This window comes from Lepidochelys kempii, chromosome 4 (assembly GCF_965140265.1).
Source record: "Lepidochelys kempii isolate rLepKem1 chromosome 4, rLepKem1.hap2, whole genome shotgun sequence".
Classification (NCBI taxonomy): domain Eukaryota; kingdom Metazoa; phylum Chordata; order Testudines; family Cheloniidae; genus Lepidochelys; species Lepidochelys kempii.
This window is the reverse complement of record NC_133259.1, coordinates 40,198,082-40,217,053: the sequence shown is the minus strand read 5'-3', so window position 1 is coordinate 40,217,053 and position 18,972 is coordinate 40,198,082. Positions and strand designations below refer to the sequence as shown.

General features: G+C 41.3%; 1 protein-coding gene across 1 annotated transcript; it reads left to right on the top strand.

The window, feature by feature from the left end:
* Positions 1 to 234: 234 nt before the first annotated feature.
* Positions 235 to 5,500, top strand: IL21 (interleukin 21). The gene is made up of 5 exons (XM_073340058.1): positions 235 to 369; positions 489 to 524; positions 4,648 to 4,791; positions 5,276 to 5,353; positions 5,477 to 5,500. Exons 1-5 carry the CDS (start codon positions 235 to 237, stop codon positions 5,498 to 5,500), a joined length of 417 nt encoding a protein of 138 aa, XP_073196159.1.
* The last annotated feature ends 13,472 nt before the right edge of the window (positions 5,501 to 18,972 follow it).

Below are 18,972 nucleotides of genomic sequence, written 5' to 3'. Positions count from 1 at the left end.
CTGCCCCCTACGCACTAACTCACACACATACACCTAGCCAGTGGAAAAGAAAAACGGGTTACTCATTAATCCATTCTACAAAGCTTTCCAAACTGAAATGGGTGGGTTTACATCTTCAGTAAGGATCAATAAATAGGTAGGTATGCAGTGTACCTGAGCACAGTTAAAGTGAAGTGTACTTCTTGGATAGCATTGACTCTACTCTGGGCATATTTTAAAACTAAACCCATCACTATGGAGAGGATGATCGTTTTCTGTCTGTTTTTCTTCTGTTCCAGTATACTGCTGAGTGCAGCTGCACCAACAAAGTTAAGATACAAGGAGCTTGTAAAGACAGTCAAGGAGTTGAAAAAAATAGTGAAAGTTAAGGTAAGCACAGTATTTTTGGCAATATAAAAAAGTCTGTCTATAAAATGTTCGCAGTACGTATTGTTGAGAATAAACCTAACGGGAGTATCTAAAAATACTAATTTAATTTTTTATTCTAGGATGTTGAACTTCTGAATATGCCAGAAGACTTTGAGGTAAGACTGCTTTAACATATCCTTCTGAATATACTGAATTTATTTTAAATAGGTTCATTCTCTTTAAAAGTGACAACTGCTTTTTTTCTGACACATGACCTGGTTCTCTTAATAGTAGATTTGAAACTGTTCTGAACACTAGATTTAAAAAAAAACCCAGAAAATACTTTACATAGAAGTTGCTTCTTACTTCTGTTTTAAATATCAGATTAATATTACAGTATGCTTTAGTACTGTATTATTAATACTATTATAATATGTATATTTCTAAAGCACCCATTGCCATAGTATCTGGATGTATTCCTTTTACTTGAAATTTAATCCTGTTCCAGACATTCACACAGCTGCTTGATAATCAGTACTACTCTTCAAGGACTCAGTCCTGTGAAGATGCTGTACACCTTCAATTTACATTGAGTGCACTAGGAATTGAAAGGTCTCAGCACCTTGCAGAATCAGGCACTTAATGAAAAACTACTCACTGAACTGAAGTAACAAAAGTGGAAATACAGGCCCTTGCAGCCCTTTCTCACGAGTAGTCCTACTGGCTTCTGAGAGACTACTCATGTTTAAATCATCATTTGAGGACTTCCGTAACTCAGCCAGAGATTAGGGGGGGTCTCTTACAGGAGTGGGTGGGTGAGGTTCTCTAGCTTGCTTTGTGCAGGAAGTCAGATTAGATGATCATGATGGTCCCTTCTGACATTAAAGTCTATGAGGAAGGACTACATTACCAGGCAAATAGAAATAAAATTATTATAGTCTGTTGGACCAAATTTTCTTTATATTGTGCCTCATTAAAACAACAAGAATAAGTCATTGTAAATTCTCATTTCAGTATGTATATTTACATTGTTCAGTTCCATGAACTATTATTATACATAAGAGTAACATTTAAATAAGTCAGAGAACGCCTGCACCAAGTGGAAATTATCTCACTGCAGGACATGTAGTAAAATTAAATGTAAAGAACAAAATAAAGTCCACACGCTTCAAAAGTTTAGAAGGTGAATGAGTTCCATTTGTGCTTTCTTCTGACATTCACCAATGCAGAACTAAGTTTTAGACCTAATATGTACTTATTTAATATAACGCTTAGCTAAAGCATCAGCTGCTTTCGCTTTAACGGCAATATACAGATTTGAGCAACAGCAAATACTTCAGAAAACTTAAAACAATTTTTCTGACTAGTATACAAAGATTATTATTAGGCATGGTGATTCAGCAAAGCATGCATAAATTGTTATGCTATTTTTTCAGCTTTGTAAACTTACTGCAGAACAAAAGAAAGGAAAAACTCACCTTGTTTTGGACTGTTTTGGCTACACTCCTTATGGTCTTTACTTAGCTTCTGTTACTTTCCAGAAAAGAGAACAAATTTTATAAGCATGCATGACCCACACAGACCTCCTCTATGTCACTGCTGGGAATACATGCAATGCAAAATCCCACGACATTCAAATTGTTGGGGATTTTTAAAATGTCTTTGAATGTCTACATTTTCATGTCAAAGTGAAAATTATTGGATGATTAGCTATTGTGTCACTGAGATAAACTTGCCACTATCCCAGAAATAAAGCGACTATAGCTAGTGACTAACTGCTTAACCATAACTTTTTCAAAACAACATTGTCAGCCGAGCTCAGGAAGAGAGATAGTGGTTCACTTACAACTCACAGTACAGTTCTAGGGTCTCATCCTGTAAGGGCTGAACACACCCTTTGATTTCATTAAGAGCTCAGCATTTCTCAGAACACATTAAACTTGTCACTGCTGCAATCTCTTAGTGCACAGATAAAGGGCTTAAAAGTAATCATACTTCACGGTCAGTAAAGATCTCAAATGCTAATGATTGCACTGGGTGTTTGTGGTCTCTATCATCTGTGTTAAATTTGTATTGATTGAATTACATACTTTTCCAACAGGTTAGCCATGAAATCAAATGTGACAAAGTCAGGGCTAGTGTAACTGAGTGCAATTACCCTGAAATCAATGAAACTGTACCTGCTTATCCCAGGGCTGAATTTGGTCCTGTACATACAGGAAGAAGATTGCCTTACGCATGACCCAAAATTCAGTGGTTTGTCACAGTCGGTTTTGACTTCCTTGGAGCTTCCTGTGAGTGGACTGAGTGTTAGCCCCAATGCAACCCCACACAATTCTTGTGTGTTCACCAGTTCACCGTAGTGGGTGAGGACAAGTTTAAAAAATGACAACATCAACAAAGAGAAGAAAATATACTGAAGTTGATAATCTTGAGGCAAAATTAGTTCAACTGCAAAGAGGAATGTGGTCAGATCCTTAGCTAGTAAGAATAGACATAACTCTACTGAAACCAATGGCACTATGCTGATTTGCACTAGCTGAGTCTCTGGCACCATGGTTCCTAGCTCAGGAAGTGAAGGTTCTTCAGGGTAAGCAGCAACATTATTTTGAGTCAGACGTAAAATACCCTTTACCCATTGCTGTAAATTACTTCTGATATGGCAACTGTGCACGTCTGATTACCCGTTCTCAGATGTCACCAGCTTCCCATGACTTTGGGGCAAACGTTAACATCGATCAATCAGTATTCTTAGCTATGCATGAATAGTCTACAGGCAGAATCCTTGTGTTTATTTGACGGTTAGCCAATCTAGAGGTAATGGTTAAGTCAGCAAAAAAAAAAAAAAAAAAGCTGTGCCTATATGAGAAATGCTGGTTTCTCAGCTCATCACAGATGAGACAGAAAATGTTTTCAGTTTCAGCTGGAAAATTGAGCTCTTTAAAATGAATGTTTTTTTTTTTCCAGTAAGTTAGACTGGTTACAGTAAAAAGCCTGAGACAAACATGAATGTGTGGTTTTTAAGGAAAATATAATGCTATATCTGACTGACATAAAGGGTTTCTGTTAAAAATGTTCTATAAGAAATACACAGTGAGAACATCATCTGGTCCTTGCATGAGAAGCAAATGCATTGACACTTTGTGTACCGGATGAGATTGAGTTTGGGTAGCAGTTGGTATGCAAAACAAAGATGACGGTTTTATCTCTTCCTTGATGTGCATAATCAGCATTTCTGAGCGTTTTTTTCTTTGGAAAGTGCAAAGCAGGTTAGAAATTGGCTACAGTAAACAATGCTGCTCTCTCTCCATTGAGTAGTTAGTTTCAGCGGTAGTTTCCACAGCTATGCATAGGAAGGAAAATGACCACTGCGCAGGATGGTAGATTCTGGATGGGTCAAAGTGTCATGCTGCCGGTATTAATAAAATTAACCAACCATAGCAATACGAGTGGGGAAAAAATAGGCAACTTTTGCTCTGGGTATAAGTGCAACTAGGAAAATTTATGCCATGAGACCAAAGCATAAAGAAAAATGAGATAATTTTCTCACAGTAGATACGATCGTTGCTCGATTATCTGTCCTATGGTTTAAGGTGCATCTGAGTTTAAAGCTGAAATAACAGCATTGTGATTTAATAGGATGAAGTAAATCTGGGAGCCAGAATTCCTTGAGTTCTTGTCCCACCTTTGCCCCTAACTCCCAGCATTGCCCTTAAGCAATGCACTTAATTTCTCCATCTCCATTCCTTCATCTGTTTAATGGGAATATTTAAGATTTGTACAGTGCTCTGAAAATATAAAGCCCTATGTAAGTTCTAAGTATTATTAAATGTGATATTAGAAATGGCATGGAGGATCAAAATGCATATTTATATGTACACAAAACAAAGACTTCAGTAGGGCATTCATTACTTATGAGAAGAAAACATTTCTACTTATGTATGTCAAAAAAACCCCACTAAATATAGCAAGATTCATTTCTGGATTAAATTCTTGTTTGTCAGTGTGTTGATTAATGGCCAAAGAGAGATTTTATGAGTTGTCTATTTTAAAAATATATGTTTAAAATTTGTCAAGAGGCAGCCAGAGTAAGGGGTACAGGCTCTTTTATAGTGGATGTGTATAAATCAAAATAAGTAAACTTTAAAAAAGGCATGAGTTAGATCTCATTGATTTGTTAGAATGAGAGAACTATGCATGTGGAATCATAGAAAAAACCAAGCAAATGTAAAAAAGTGTTAGTTTACTTTCTAGAAATATTTGGCAGTAATTTAATTACTTTCAATGTTTGTCTTCCAGAGTAAATGCCTGTCTTCTGCGTTCAACTGCTTCCAGAATGCAAGCTTACACTTAGAGCCAGCAAACAGCCAATCATCTCGTAATTTTGAAGTCATGATTACAAGGTTGAGGAGACCAGTTATTACACACACCATTACTGACATGGTAGGATTGTTTGACATGTTCCCTAATTTAATAATTGCACCATATTTTGCATAGTTTATTATGTCCTAACTGTAAAGCTTGGTAGAAGTACAGATTCTTCTTTAAGTTTTACTAAGAGTGAAAGATGTAAATATACTTAGTAATTCTTTTTAAGATCACACTCATTCTGGTCCTACTAATCAACTGTTTACATGTAGCTAAATAATGGGAAATGTGTAATATGGAGGTCAGGTTGTCTCCTGATTAGTGTAAAGGAATAGGAATCAATGGATGTAGGTGCTTCTTCTGACTGCCATTGGTTTACTTTGTTACTACCTAATCTTTCTATACCACTGTTTTCCCATCTGTTAAAAGAAGATAACACTACTTACCCACTTTTAGTACCTCACATATTTTTCATTCAATGATCTCAAATTATTATTTGTTATGATACACTTTTCAAATCCAGCATGTCTGATAAGAAGCTCTTTTCTTTGTCTTCCAGAATTGTTCTCCATGTGAATCTTATGCTAAAGAAGCCCCCAGACAATTTTTGGACAGCTTTCTATCACTGCTACAGGAGGTAATTAACATTCATTGTTCATTATAAGTTTTTGGCATTTTGCCTTTCATTTTGCCGAAGTCTTTTAGAACATTGTAATATCCATTATTTTACAACATTTTTAACAATACGTTGTTTTCACAGCGAATCATAAAACTTCACATTTAGGACACAATGGATATGAAGACTACTGGACATCCACTATTTAAAGCAGACACTATATTATGTAAGACAACAATGAAAATGTAAATATTGTGTATTGAACATTATGATGTGTTGTATGTTGGGTACATTAGTGATGGACCTTCCTCAAAATGTTTAGATGAGTTGGATAGTTATTCAAAGCTTATCTGAACCTCCCCTCATGCTGGAAATTAGGCTCAAAATTTCTCAGGAAAAGGTTCTCTCATGAGATTTCAAGTATTCCCCAATTTTAGCTGGTTTAGAAATACCATGAGTAGCAGCCTTGTTCTTGTTTGATTCTAAATTAAATAAACAGACTTATTTGAACCTTTAAAAAAAAAAAGAAAGGAAAAAAGGCAAAGAAGAAAAGCTAATTAGAATTTCTGAAATTGCAAGAGAGTTTGATTATGATTGTATCTGGACCAATTTGTTTATCTTCATTATCACACACACACACAATTTTATTTATGGGTATTTGGAGCTTTTTGCTAGTCAACTACTGATAAATATACTGTATTTTACTTTTATCAGAAGTACATGTTGAAATATTTATGTTGTATAGAGACTAATATTTTGATATTCATTATTTTAAAATTACTGGAAATACATTTACAACCCAAACTGTATAAAATGACTCTGATCCTTTTCCCTACTGAAGACAATGGGGGTGTTGCCATTGAGTTTAAAACGAGCTGCATTGAGCCTTAAATTTTAAGAAGTGAAAATCTAAAATCTCTTGGATATACAGAGTAATATTTCAGGAGCTTGAAGTCAGGCACCTTTCTGATTGTAAGCGCCAACACTCATACATGTTAACATCAAAAATACAGCAGAGGCACTTGTTTAAACATAATTGGTTTGGTTGGCCTTCATCCCCTTGCACATCATCAAGCAGACACAATAATTAAAGATCGCTGGACGCTGTGCACCTCAAAAGCATATTGTCTGCTTAGAAGGGCAATATTTTAATGTTTTTGTATTCTTACTCGTGTTCCAGAACACTACTTCTCCTATTTACCATTCAATTATATTTGTGGTCTCAATTTTAATTGCAATTTTTTAAAAAAAGCGTCAAAGATATATAATGTGAATTTTTATTGTACAAGTTCTGAATCTGGGTGTAGAACTCTGCAGCTGTGCTGCTGCAGTGTAAGACACTTCCTACATTGTTGGCTTGGAGTTTTTCTGTTAATTTACCTCTCTGAGAGGCGGTAGCTCAGTCGACAGAAAAATGTGTCTGCCAACATAGCCCTGTGCAGCATAGCTCTGGGGTTTAGGTCACAGCCCTGTGCAACATTGGTAGGTCGATCTAATTTTTAAGGGTAGACCAGGCCTGCGACTGAAGGTAGCATTTATGCCTTCATAAAATAAAAGTAAATACCATTCTACTTAAAAACTAGGTTTGAGCTGCTTAGTTATATGTCACCATAGTTTACTTAAAATAATATTGTGCACTTCTATAGAACCTTCCATTTGAGGAACTTAACATGCTTTACAAGCATCAATTCCTATAGCCTCAAAAAACACCCTGTGAGGTAGGTCTCATCCCTAGATGAGGAAAGCGAGGTGCAAACAACTTGCCCAAGACCACACAGGAGGTCTGTAGCAGAGCCTAGAATACAGCTCCTGACTCCCACAAACAGCTTCCTCCCATTTAATTCCTACTTCACAGGGATGTTTTGCAGGTGAAGGAAACTGAAAATAAACCTATTTCTAAGTGTATTTCACACATTTTAGTACATTGGAAAATGACTATAGGATTAGCTGTTATGAGAGAGAGGTACCATTAGACACATAAGTTCATTTCTACCACTATCACACTAAGCTCTGGTAAAGAGAAATTGGTGAGCAAAGAATCTTTCAATGTCCATTTCCAAGTGCCCTGCATCTTCCTGGCATGTGCATCACTTTAAATACATGTATCTGAACAGGGAAAAAGATTGTCAATCAGAGGATAAAGTTGCCCTTGCATCATCATTGCTTTTTGGCTGATGACATTTTAAATTTGATTTAGATATTTTTGCTTTATTTCAGAAAATGTTTGTTCCCTTCTAAATCAGTGTTTCCATTTTACTGCCTGAGTATTAATATTCTAAAAATTAATGGTAGCTAATAAGAACTTTTAAATGCCTTTGGGCACCCCTTTATTCTAGTCTCTACTATTTTGTTATGCACAAAGTTCTTTAACTGACCTACTGGTAATCAATATGCAAAGCTATTGCTGTGGCTGAGAGATTTGCAGTTATAATAGTTAAAGAAAATCAGGACAAATATTCTCCAGATGACTGGAGAATATTAAAGGCAGTCCTTAAATCTCAAAGTGTCAGCTGATATTTCCACTATTAGAAGTTTTAAATTTTTTTATTAAATGTAACAGAATTCACTTATATTTTAGAACAATCTATTAACAATGTATTTCACCTAAAGCAAGTTCTCCTTTTACTAAATTATACTAGGCTTATAGATGAAGGGACAGATCCCAAAAGCCCTCCATCAGCAGAAATCCCATTGACTTCAGGACTGGGCCCAAATATTCACCCAAAGTGTACAGTAGTTTTAAAAAAATATTTGTAAATGCCTTTTCCAGTAATTTGCTGTGCGCATTCAAGAGTGCAGTCAATACTCTAGAGTATCCTTACAAAATTCTACATGCCCACTTTCCTGGGGAGAATAATTTTTTGGGTTGGCAAGAAAAATAGTTTTTCCATATTCATCAATAATCAAGGTAAAATAGTGGGCAAGTAGATTTTGTCCCTGGAGTGGTAAATTTTATGACAGTTTTGCAAGGCTGCTCTAGAGAAGCAATATTCACCAGAATGTCATAAGCTAATTAGTGATTCCTGTCTGCAATGAAATATGATTTGTTTTTGTTATGTGAGAGAATGTGTGGGATGATAAGCACTGTACCTGTATATGCTTTGGATGAGTTGCTCCATTTTTCAAATTAAGTAGCCGAGCAGACTTAGAGTGAAACTGTAGTTGTATTTAAATTGTACTTAATTTATTATAAAACATTTAAAAGGATATATTTTACCACCTTAAGATCCTTTATAAAAATCTTAGTAAACTATAATAAAGGACAATTTAAAAAAATTAAGTATTTTAACACCATGAAGAATTAATAAGCTACATCCTGCCTGGCTAATACTGTCTAGGAATAATGAGTTACTACATTATATACAATGAAACCTGATTATAGGGTAAAATTCACTTCTATGCAGTTCTAGCACAAGGACTGTGAACTACTTAAATTATATTTAAGCTCTCAAAATAAGCCTTATGTAGAATTTAAGTGGTACCTGGGCCTCGTGTGAGCTACTTTACAAAGAGTGAGTTTCACCCTTAAAGAGAAGTTTCCATTGTGTTTCCATCTCACAGGCCACTGGTTAACTAGATTATTTAAAAAGCTTAATTGTGCAAAATTTATTTAAGAATCCTAGTTTTTATAGCCTTTCACTTCTCTTCTAGTGTCATTTATTTATTTTACTCAGGCTTGCACTCACCTCAAAAGCTACTGGTCAAAGGGTCACTGAAAGTGTAGGGCAGGTTAATATATGTGCACAGTTCTCACCAGGATTTGAGAAATGGAGTGTACTAGATTAGGATGAATTAGTTGAATCCTAAACTGAGAACAGCAAAATCAACGTTCAACATAAATGTGTCTCTCTCCTTCTGGCATCATCATCAGAAGAAAAAAGAAGAACGCCTATGAAGAAGTTAGGATGTAGGAAGAGTTGATCTGTGAAGCTTTTGAGATGTGTAGCCAGCCTTAATGTAGTCACAATTATAAACTGAACTGTCTGTCTATTAACAGCCTTTGCAGCACCATCTACTGCAAAACAGGGTGAAAGTTCCTATAGCTGTCTGAGTGCTTAAAGCAAGTCACAGAGGCTCATTACCTCCTAGGGAGGATTAACAACCTATTTATGATTTTAGATATAGGTGTCCTTTTCAGACACCTCTATGTGTTTTAGCATGGTTTATATAACTCCTGTATAGTAGTTACATTTTAAAAGAGATTCTATTTTTATATCAATTGTCTGATTTAATTTAATGATTATTTATTGCCTATTCATGAAAAGCTGATACTGAGAACCATGTTGTATATTTATATATAAAGTCACCAAATTTATTTAAAAGAATATTACATTAAATACTGTTCAGCTGATATGATTGTTTCTTGTCATCTACTAAAAACTTGTAGCATGTGTACCTTACTTCTGCTGGCCAAGATAAGCCAAGGGAGGCTATTCTGTAACCTATGTAGTCATAGGATTTACCATATCAGATCAGGCCACTGACCTCTCCCATTGAATATCTTTCCTGAATAAGTGATCAGTACCTGATGCATTCAAGGAAGGTAAACCACCATCCTCCTGCATTTTACAGAATTAGTTGTCCACTGCCATACAGTAGGAGGAATACCTTCCTCACCCTATCAGGTAGTTGGTTTATGTATGCTCTGATATATCAGATTTGTTGACTGCTAATACGATCATTGTTTTTTGTGGTCATTAGTTAGCCAAAGCATTTGACTCTATTTACTGCCGCAATGAAGCAGTGAAGTTCACAAGATTACAATATGCTGTGTAATACAGTATTTTCTTTTATTTGTTCTTAATTTACTGCCTTTAATTTAATCAAACTAATGATATAAGATAAAAAGAAGGGATTGATCAGTTTTCACAATGCCCTTCATAATCATAAATAAATTAGTGCAGGCCCCTTTCTTCATTCTTTTCCATTCCAGAGTAAATTAATCCTAATATTTGCAAACTCTGATCATACAAAAGTTCCACCATACTTGTAGGTATTTCAGTCACTCTTCTCAAGACTTTTTAAATCTTTGAGGTATCTTTACAAAGGTGAGATGAATAAATGTCTTCTGTTAAAGAGACTTCTGCAATTTAGTGTATATTAAGACTTCAGACTAGTTTAAACAAAGTTGATCTGAATTAAATGTTCCCTGTCATTAGGCTGCCCAAATCTCAGTGCGTTACAGAGGCTACGGACATCTGAGAACTAATAGGAACCATTTCCCTTTAGGAAAAGGGTTCCCTAAAACCAACAAACCAAAATCAAACCCTTCACAATTAAGGTTTGGCAGTAACTGTTTTCTAATCTGGCTCCCAGTAGAACCATAACTTTAAAATTGACCTGAAGCTAGGTTTGTAGTTTTCTGTTTGTTTTCATATTCTTTTTAGCTTAGTTACATTTTAAAGTCTCATTTTTTATTTTAGAAATATCAGAAACGGCTCTTGTGAGGTCTCATTTCACTAATTCTTCAGTCATTAGAGCAGGGGTGGCCAACCACATGCGGCTCTTCAGAGGTTAATATACGGCTCCTTGTATAGGTGCCAACTCCAGGGCTGGAGCTACAGGTGCCAACTTTTCAATGTGCTGTGGGGTGCTCACTGCTCAACCCCTGGCTCTGCCCCAGGTCCCAGCCCCACTCCACTCCTTCCCCCAAGGCTCTGGCCCCTTCCCCTGAGTCTGCTGCGCCCTTGCTCCTCCTGCCCCCACCCCCAGCCTCCTGCACACCACAAAACAGCTGATTGCGGCGGGTGGGAGCCACATGGATGGAGGGTTAGGTGCCGATCGGCAGTGCTGCTGTGGCGGATGGGAGACACTGGGGGTGGGAGTCAGGGAGCGGGAGTGGGGGAGCTGACAGGGGTCTGCTGATGCATTATTGTGGCTCTTTGGCAATGCACACTGGTAAATTCTGGCTCCTTCTGAGGCTCAGGTTGGCTATGCCTGCATTAGAGTGGCTTTCAGGTTAGTTAGGGGCTGATTCTCTAAAACAGAAACAAACAAATCTTACATGGCTTCTTTATCTGTCATAAGGAAATAAAAGATGGCCTGAGCTCTTAAGACTTCATCCATTAATTCAGCATTAGACTGCTCTCTAAGGGTATGTCTACACTACGGAATAAGGTCGAATTTATAGAAGACGGTTTTTTAGAAATTGGTTTTATATATTCGAGTGTGTGTGTCCCCACAGAAAATGCTCTAAGTGCATTAAGTGCAGTAACTCGGCGGAGTGCTTCCACAGTACCGAGGCTAGAGTCGACTTCCGGAGCGTTGCATTGTGGATAGCTATCCCACAGTTCCCGCTGCCCATTGGAATTCTGGGTTGAGATCCCAATGCCTGATGGGGCTAAAACATTGTCGCGGGTGGTTCTGGGTACCTATCGTCAGGCCCCCGTTCCCTCCCTCCCTCCGTGAACGCAAGGGCAGACAATCGTTTCGCGCCTTTTTTCCTGAGTTACCTGTGCAGACGCCATACCACGGCAAGCATGGAGCCCGCTCAGGTAACCGTCACCCTATGACTCCTGGGTGCTGGCAGACGCGGTACGGCATTGCTACACAGTAGCAGCAACCCCTTGCCTTGTGGCAGCAGACGGTACAGTACGACTGGTAGCCGTCATCGTTATGTCCGAGGTGCTCCTGGCCACGTTGGCTGGGAGCGCCTGGACAGACATGGGCGCAGGGACTAAATTTGGAGTGACTTGACCAGGTCATTCTCTTTAGTCCTGCAGTCAGTCCTATTGAACCGTCTTATGGTGAGCAGGCAGGCGATACGGATTGCTAGCAGTCGTACTGTACCATCTTCTGCCAGGCAGGCAAGAGATGAGGATGGCTAGCAGTCGTATTGTACCATCTTCTGCCAGGCAGGCAAGAGATGAGGATGGCTAGCAGTCGTACTGTACCATCTTCTGCCGAGCAGCCATGAGATGTGGATGGCATGCAGTCCTTCTGCACCGTCTGCTGCCAGCCAAAGATGTAAAAGATAGATGGAGTGGATCAAAACAAGAAATAGACCAGATTTGTTCTGTATTCATTTGCTTCCCCCCCGCCCCCGTCTAGGGGACTCATTCTTCTAGGTCACACTGCAGTCACTCACAGAGAAGGTGCAGCGAGGTAAATCTAGCCATGTATCAATCAGAGGCCAGGCTAACCTTCTTGTTCCAATAAGAACGATAACTTAGGTGCACCATTTCTTATTGGAACCCTCCGTGAAGTCCTGCCTGAAATACTCCTTGATGTAAAGACACTCTCTTTGTTGATTTTAGCTCCCTGAAGCCAACCCTGTAAGCCGTGTCCTCAGTCGCCCCTCCCTGCGTCAGAGCAACGGCAAACAATCGGGCATCTGAGAGTGCTGTCCAGAGCAGTCACAATGGAGCACTCTGATGGGGCTAAAACATTGTTGCGGGTGGTTCTGGGTACGTATCGTCAGGCCCCCGTTCCCTCCCTCCCTCCGTGAAAGCAAGGGCAGACAATCGTTTCGCGCCTTTTTTCCTGAGTTACCTGTGCAGACGCCATACCACGGCAAGCATGGAGCCCGCTCAGGTAACCGTCACCCTATGTCTCCTGGGTGCTGGCAGACGCGGTACGGCTTTGCTACACAGTAGCAGCAATCCCTTGCCTTGTGGCAGCAGACGGTGCAGTACGACTGGTAGTCGTCCTCGTCGTGTCCGAGGTGCTCCTGGCCACGTCGGCTGGGAGCGCCTGGGCAGACATGGGCGCAGGGACTAAATTTGGAGTGACTTGACCAGGTCATTCTCTTTAGTCCTGCAGTCAGTCCTATTGAACCATCTTATGGTGAGCAGGCAGGCGATACGGATTGCTAGCAGTCGTACTGTACCATCTTCTGCCAGGCAGGCAAGAGATGAGGATGGCTAGCAGTCATACTGTACCATCTTCTGCCGAGCAGCCATGAGATATGGATGGCATGCAGTCCTTCTGCACTGTCTGCTGCCAGCCAAAGATGTAAAAGATAGATGGAGTGGATCAAAACAAGAAATAGACCAGATTTGTTTTGTACTCATTTGCTTCCCCCCCGCCCCTGTCTAGGGGACTCATTCCTCTAGGTCACAGTGCAGTCACTCACAGAGAAGGTGCAGCAAGGTAAATCTAGCCATGTATCAAACAGAGGCCAGGCTAACCTCCTTCTTCCAATAAGAACAATAATTTAGGTGCACCATTTCTTATTGGAACCCTCCGTGAAGTCCTGCCTGAAATACTCCTTGATGTAAAGACACCCCCCTTTGTTGATTTTAGCTCCCTGAAGCCAACCCTGTAAGCCATGTCGTCAGTCGCCCCTCCCTGCGTCAGAGCAACGGCAGACAATCGTTCCGCGCCTTTTTTCTGTGCGGACGCCACACCAAGGCAAGCATGGAGGCCGCTCAGCTCACTTTGGCAATTAGGAGCACATTAAACACCACACACATTATCCAGCAGTATATGCAGTACCGGAACCTGGCAAAGCGATACCGGGCAAGGAGGCGATGTCAGCGCAGTCACGTGAGTGATCAGGACATGGACACAGATTTCTCTGAAAGCATGGGCTCTGCCAATGCATGCATCATGGTGCTAATGGGGCAGGTTCATGCTGTGGAATGCCGATTCTGGGCTCGGGAAACAAGCACAGACTGGTGGGACCGCATAGTGTTGCAGGTCTGGGACGATTCCCAGTGGCTGTGAAACTTTCGCATGCGTAAGGGCACTTTCATGAAACTTTGTGACTTGCTTTCCCCTGCCCTGAAGTGCATGAATACCAAGATGAGAGCAGCCCTCACAGTTGAGAAGCGAGTGGCAATAGCCTTGTGGAAGCTTGCAATGCCAGACAGCTACCGGTCAGTTGGGAATCAATTTGGAGTGGGCAAATCTACTGTGGGGGCTGCTGTGATGCAAGTAGCCCACGCAATCAAAGATCTGCTGATATCAAGGGTAGTGACCCTGGGAAATGTGCAGGTCACAGTGGATGGCTTTGCTGCAATGGGATTCTCTAACTGTGGTGGGGCCATAGACGGAACCCATATCCCTATCTTGGCACCGGAGCACCAAGCCGCCGAGTACATAAACCGCAAGGGGTACTTTTCGATAGTGCTGCAAGCTCTGGTGGATCACAAGGGACGTTTCACCAACATCAACGTGGGATGGCTGGGAAAGGTACATGACGCTCGCATCTTCAGGAACTCTGGTCTGTTTCAAAAGCTGCAGGAAGGGACTTTCTTCCCAGACCAGAAAATAACTGTTGGGGATGTTGAAATGCCTATATGTATCCTTGGGGACCCAGCCTACCCCTTAATGCCATGGCTCATGAAGCCGTACACAGGCAGCCTGGACAGTAGTCAGGAGCTGTTCAACTACAGGCTGAGCAAGTGCAGAATGGTGGTAGAATGTGCATTTGGACGTTTAAAGGCGCGCTGGTGCAGTTTACTGACTCGCTTAGACCTCAGCGAAACCAATATTCCCACTGTTATTACTGCTTGCTGTGTGCTCCACAATATCTGGTGAGAGTAAGGGGGAGACGTTTATGGTGGGGTGGGAGGTTGAGGCTAATCGCTTGGCTGCTGGTTACGCGCAGCCAGACACCAGGTCGGTTAGAAGAGCACAGGAGGGCGCGGTACGCATCAGAGAAGCTTTGAAAACCAGTTTCATGACTGGCCAGGCTACGGTGTGAAAGTTCTCTTTGTTTCTCCTTGATGAAACCCCCCGCCCCTTGGTTCACTCTACTTCCCTGTAAGCTAACCACCCGCCCCTCCTCCCGTCAATCACCGCTTGCAGAGGCAATAAAGTCATTGTTGCTTCACATTCATGCATTCTTTATTCATTCATCACACAAATAGGGGGATGACTACCAAGGTAGCCCAGGAGGGGTGGTGGAGGAGGGAAGGAAAATGCCACACAGCACTTTAAAAGTTTACAACTTTAAAATTTATTGAATGACAGCCTTCTTTTTTTTGGGCAATCCTCTGTGGTGGGGTGGCTGGTTGGCCGGAGGCCCCCCCACCGCGTTCTTGGGCGTCTGGGTGTGGAGGCTATGGAACTTGGGGAGGAGGGCGGTTGGTTACTCAGGGGCTGCAGTGGCAGTCTGTGCTCCAGCTGCCTTTGCTGCAGCTCAACCATACACTGGAGCATAGCCAGCAGCCTCAGCATTGAATCCTGCCTCCTCTCATCACGCTGCCGCCACATTTGAGCTTCAGCCCTGTCTTCAGCCCACCACTTACTCTCTTCAGCCCACCACTCTCCTCCCGGTCATTTTGTGCTTTCCTGCACTCTGACATTATTTGCCTCCACGCATTCGTCTGTGCTCTGTCAGTGTGGGAGGACAGCATGAGCTCGGAGAACATTTCATCGCGAGTGCGTTTTTTTTTCTTTCTAAGCTTCACTAGCCTCTGGGAAGGAGAAGATCCTGTGATCATTGAAACACATGCAGCTGGTGGAGAAAAAAAAAGGGACAGCGGTATTTAAAAAGACACATTTTATAAAACAGTGGCTACACTCTTTCAGGGTAATCCTTGCTGTTAACATTACATACATAGCACATGTGCTTTCGTTACAAGGTCGCATTTTGCCTCCCCCCACCGCATGGCTACCCCCTCAACCTTCCCCCCTCCCTGTGGCTAACAGCGGGGAACATTTCTGTTTAGCCACAGGCAAACAGCCCAGCAGGAATGGGCTCCTCTGAGTGTCCCCTGAAGAAAAGCATTCTATTTCAACCAGGTGACCATGAATTATATCTCACTCTCCTGAGGATAACACAGAGAGATAAAGAACGGATGTTGTTTGAATGCCAGCAAACATACACTGCAATGCTTTGTTCTACAATGATTCCTGAGTACGTGTTACTGGCCTGGAGTGGTAAAGTGTCCTACCATGAAGGACGCAATAAGGCTGCCCTCCCCAGAAACCTTTTGCAAAGGCTTTAGGAGTACATCTAGGAGAACCGCGAATGCCAGGGCAAAGTAATCCTTTCACATGCTTGCTTTTAAACCATGTATAGTATTTTAAAAGGTACACTCACCAGAGGTCCCTTCTCCGCCTGCTGGGTCCAGGAGGCAGCCTTGGGTGGGTTCGGGGGGTACTGGCTCCAGGTCCAGGGTGAGAAACAGTTCCTGGCTGTCGGGAAAACCGGTTTCTCCGCTTGCTTGCTGTGAGCTATCTACAACCTCCTCCTCCTCCTCATCTTCTTCGTCCCCAAAACCTGCTTCCGTATTGCCTCCATCTCCATTGAAGGAGTCAAACAACACGGCTGGGGTAGTGGTGGCTGAACCCCCTAAAATGGCATGCAGCTCATCATAGAAGCGGCATGTTTGGGGCTCTGACCTGGAGCGGCCGTTCGCCTCTCTGGTTTTCTGGTAGGCTTGCCTCAGCTCCTTCAGTTTCACGCGGCACTGCTTCGGGTCCCTGTTATGGCCTCTGTCCTTCATGCCCTGGGAGATTTTGACAAAGGTTTTGGCATTTGAAAAACTGGAACGGAGTTCTGATAGCACGGATTCCTCTCCCCAAACAGCGATCAGATCCCGTACCTCCCGTTCAGTCCATGTTGGAGCTCTTTTGCGATTCTGGGACTCCATCATGGTCACCTCTGCTGATGAGCTCTGCATGGTCACCTGCAGCTTGCCACGCTGGCCAAACAGGAAATGAGATTCAAAAGTTCGCGGTTCTTTTCCTGTCTACCTGGCCAGTGCATCTGAGTTGAGAGTGCTGTCCAGAGCGGTCACAATGGAGCACTCTGGGATAGCTCCTGGAGGCCAATACAATCGAATTGTGTCCACAGTACCCCAAATTCGAGTCGGCAACGTCGATTTAAGTGCTAATCCACTTGTGAGGGGTGGAGTAAGGAAATCGATTTTAAGAGCCCTTTAAGTCGAAATAAAGGGCTTCATTGTGTGGACGGGTGCAGATTTACATCGATTTAACGCTGCTAAATTCGACCTAAAGTCCTAGTGTAGACCAGGGCTAAGAGGTTTACTTTTAATCTCTCCTACTTATTTTTACAATCCTTCCTTCTCCTAATCTTCTTTCAATCTCCTACTCTACCTCTATTAAATATCAGAGCTATAATCTAAAGAAGGTCTGTGAGTCTAAATGTTTTCTACTGTATCCATCATGCTATTTCCTTGCTCTTTGCTTTTCTTGGCCATTATCTTCTATTTTCATCTAGGTGCGAAGGGCCAGATTGTTGGCAGCACTGTGAAATTCCTCCGAACATTTATGAGGGTTTAGCTTGGGCACTAATTTGCTTTTGTTAATCAGATCTCATTTCTGATCTTCTGCTGCTGGTTTCCCTCTTCATACCTCTTAAGACTAAAGCTCCAGAAACATGGATATTTAATGCAAATAATGCAATGCATTCATTTGCATATTTGATGAATATGGATCACCTACTTTTTCATACACAGTATTTTAATTTTTAACAAAAAGTTCTTTTTGTTTTCTACTTCTCTCCCCCACTACAGTATCAGTTTCTTTACTATGCAATAGACAGGATATACAAGTCAGTAAAATAATTAAAATAGTAATTTGACTATTAGACATTTAGGTGCCTTCTTACGTCCTAATGAAGCTGAAGCATAAATACAAATTAAAATTAAACACTTGTATTTATTATTTAAAAATTATTATTCACTGACAACTTGACAGGGTTGCTCTGAGGGGCAACTAAAGGGGTGAAAAGCCCCAACACAGCAGTGACAGAGGAGAAAGGCACCGTCTCAGCCAATCCAAGGAAAATATCATGTTAACTCCAATAATCAAGTTACAGCCCCTGAAGCTCCCGACCTTCAGGAAACTATCCTTTTGGACTCCTTCCCTCCCTGGCGGTGTTTTAGACCCACTTACACAACTCTGCAAGACCTGTGATCATAGAAGCCACCTCCAGCCCTTGCTCTGCCACTGCTGCTCATGCTCCCCTCACCATTGGATGTAAAAATGACAGGAGAAAGTCATGTCCAAATGACTTTCCAGCCCAAAGAAATGCTCTGGGTGTTCTCATACTGGTACCTGTTGGTATACAGGGTGTACAGTATAAAAAGTGTTAGCAGAGAGATGCTGATCTGAAAGACCCACCCTCATGTCATAATACTTGAGAAGCATACACTAAATTAAATACAATTAATGGGTGGTAAAATTTGTTTGTGTGTGTGTGTGAGACAGACACACACTATGTTAAAAATAATCTTATTTAGGTTGCACAGTCAAGCACTCAAAGTTAGGAAATGTCAAATTTAAGGAGGCCTGTGAAACCTCAATTCCATCCTGTACAGTGACCATCCTGGGCACTGAATGAAGCCAAGTGCTGAAGTAATAGTATGCTCTCAGGTAATTAGATTATCATAACACATACCCATAAGGGGGTTGAACTGAGGCTGCACAAACAGAATTTGGCATTTCCTAACTTTGCAGCACTTGACTTTGCAACCTAATGTTCTTTTAACTTTTTTAAAATTTTCTAGTTTGGGTGGTTTTTTGGGAGTGGGTGGGGGTTGGTTGGTAAGGATATAGGTAAAACCAAGTCCTATTATGTGTAACTATCAATCCCTCACCCACTATGTATCATCATCCGTGTTTGAATCCTGAACTTTCAGCTTTGCAGCACAGAATGCTACCTCCTGTGCTAGAAGACTAACCACACTAGCGGGCAGCAGGAGAAGGCCATTATCTCAGAG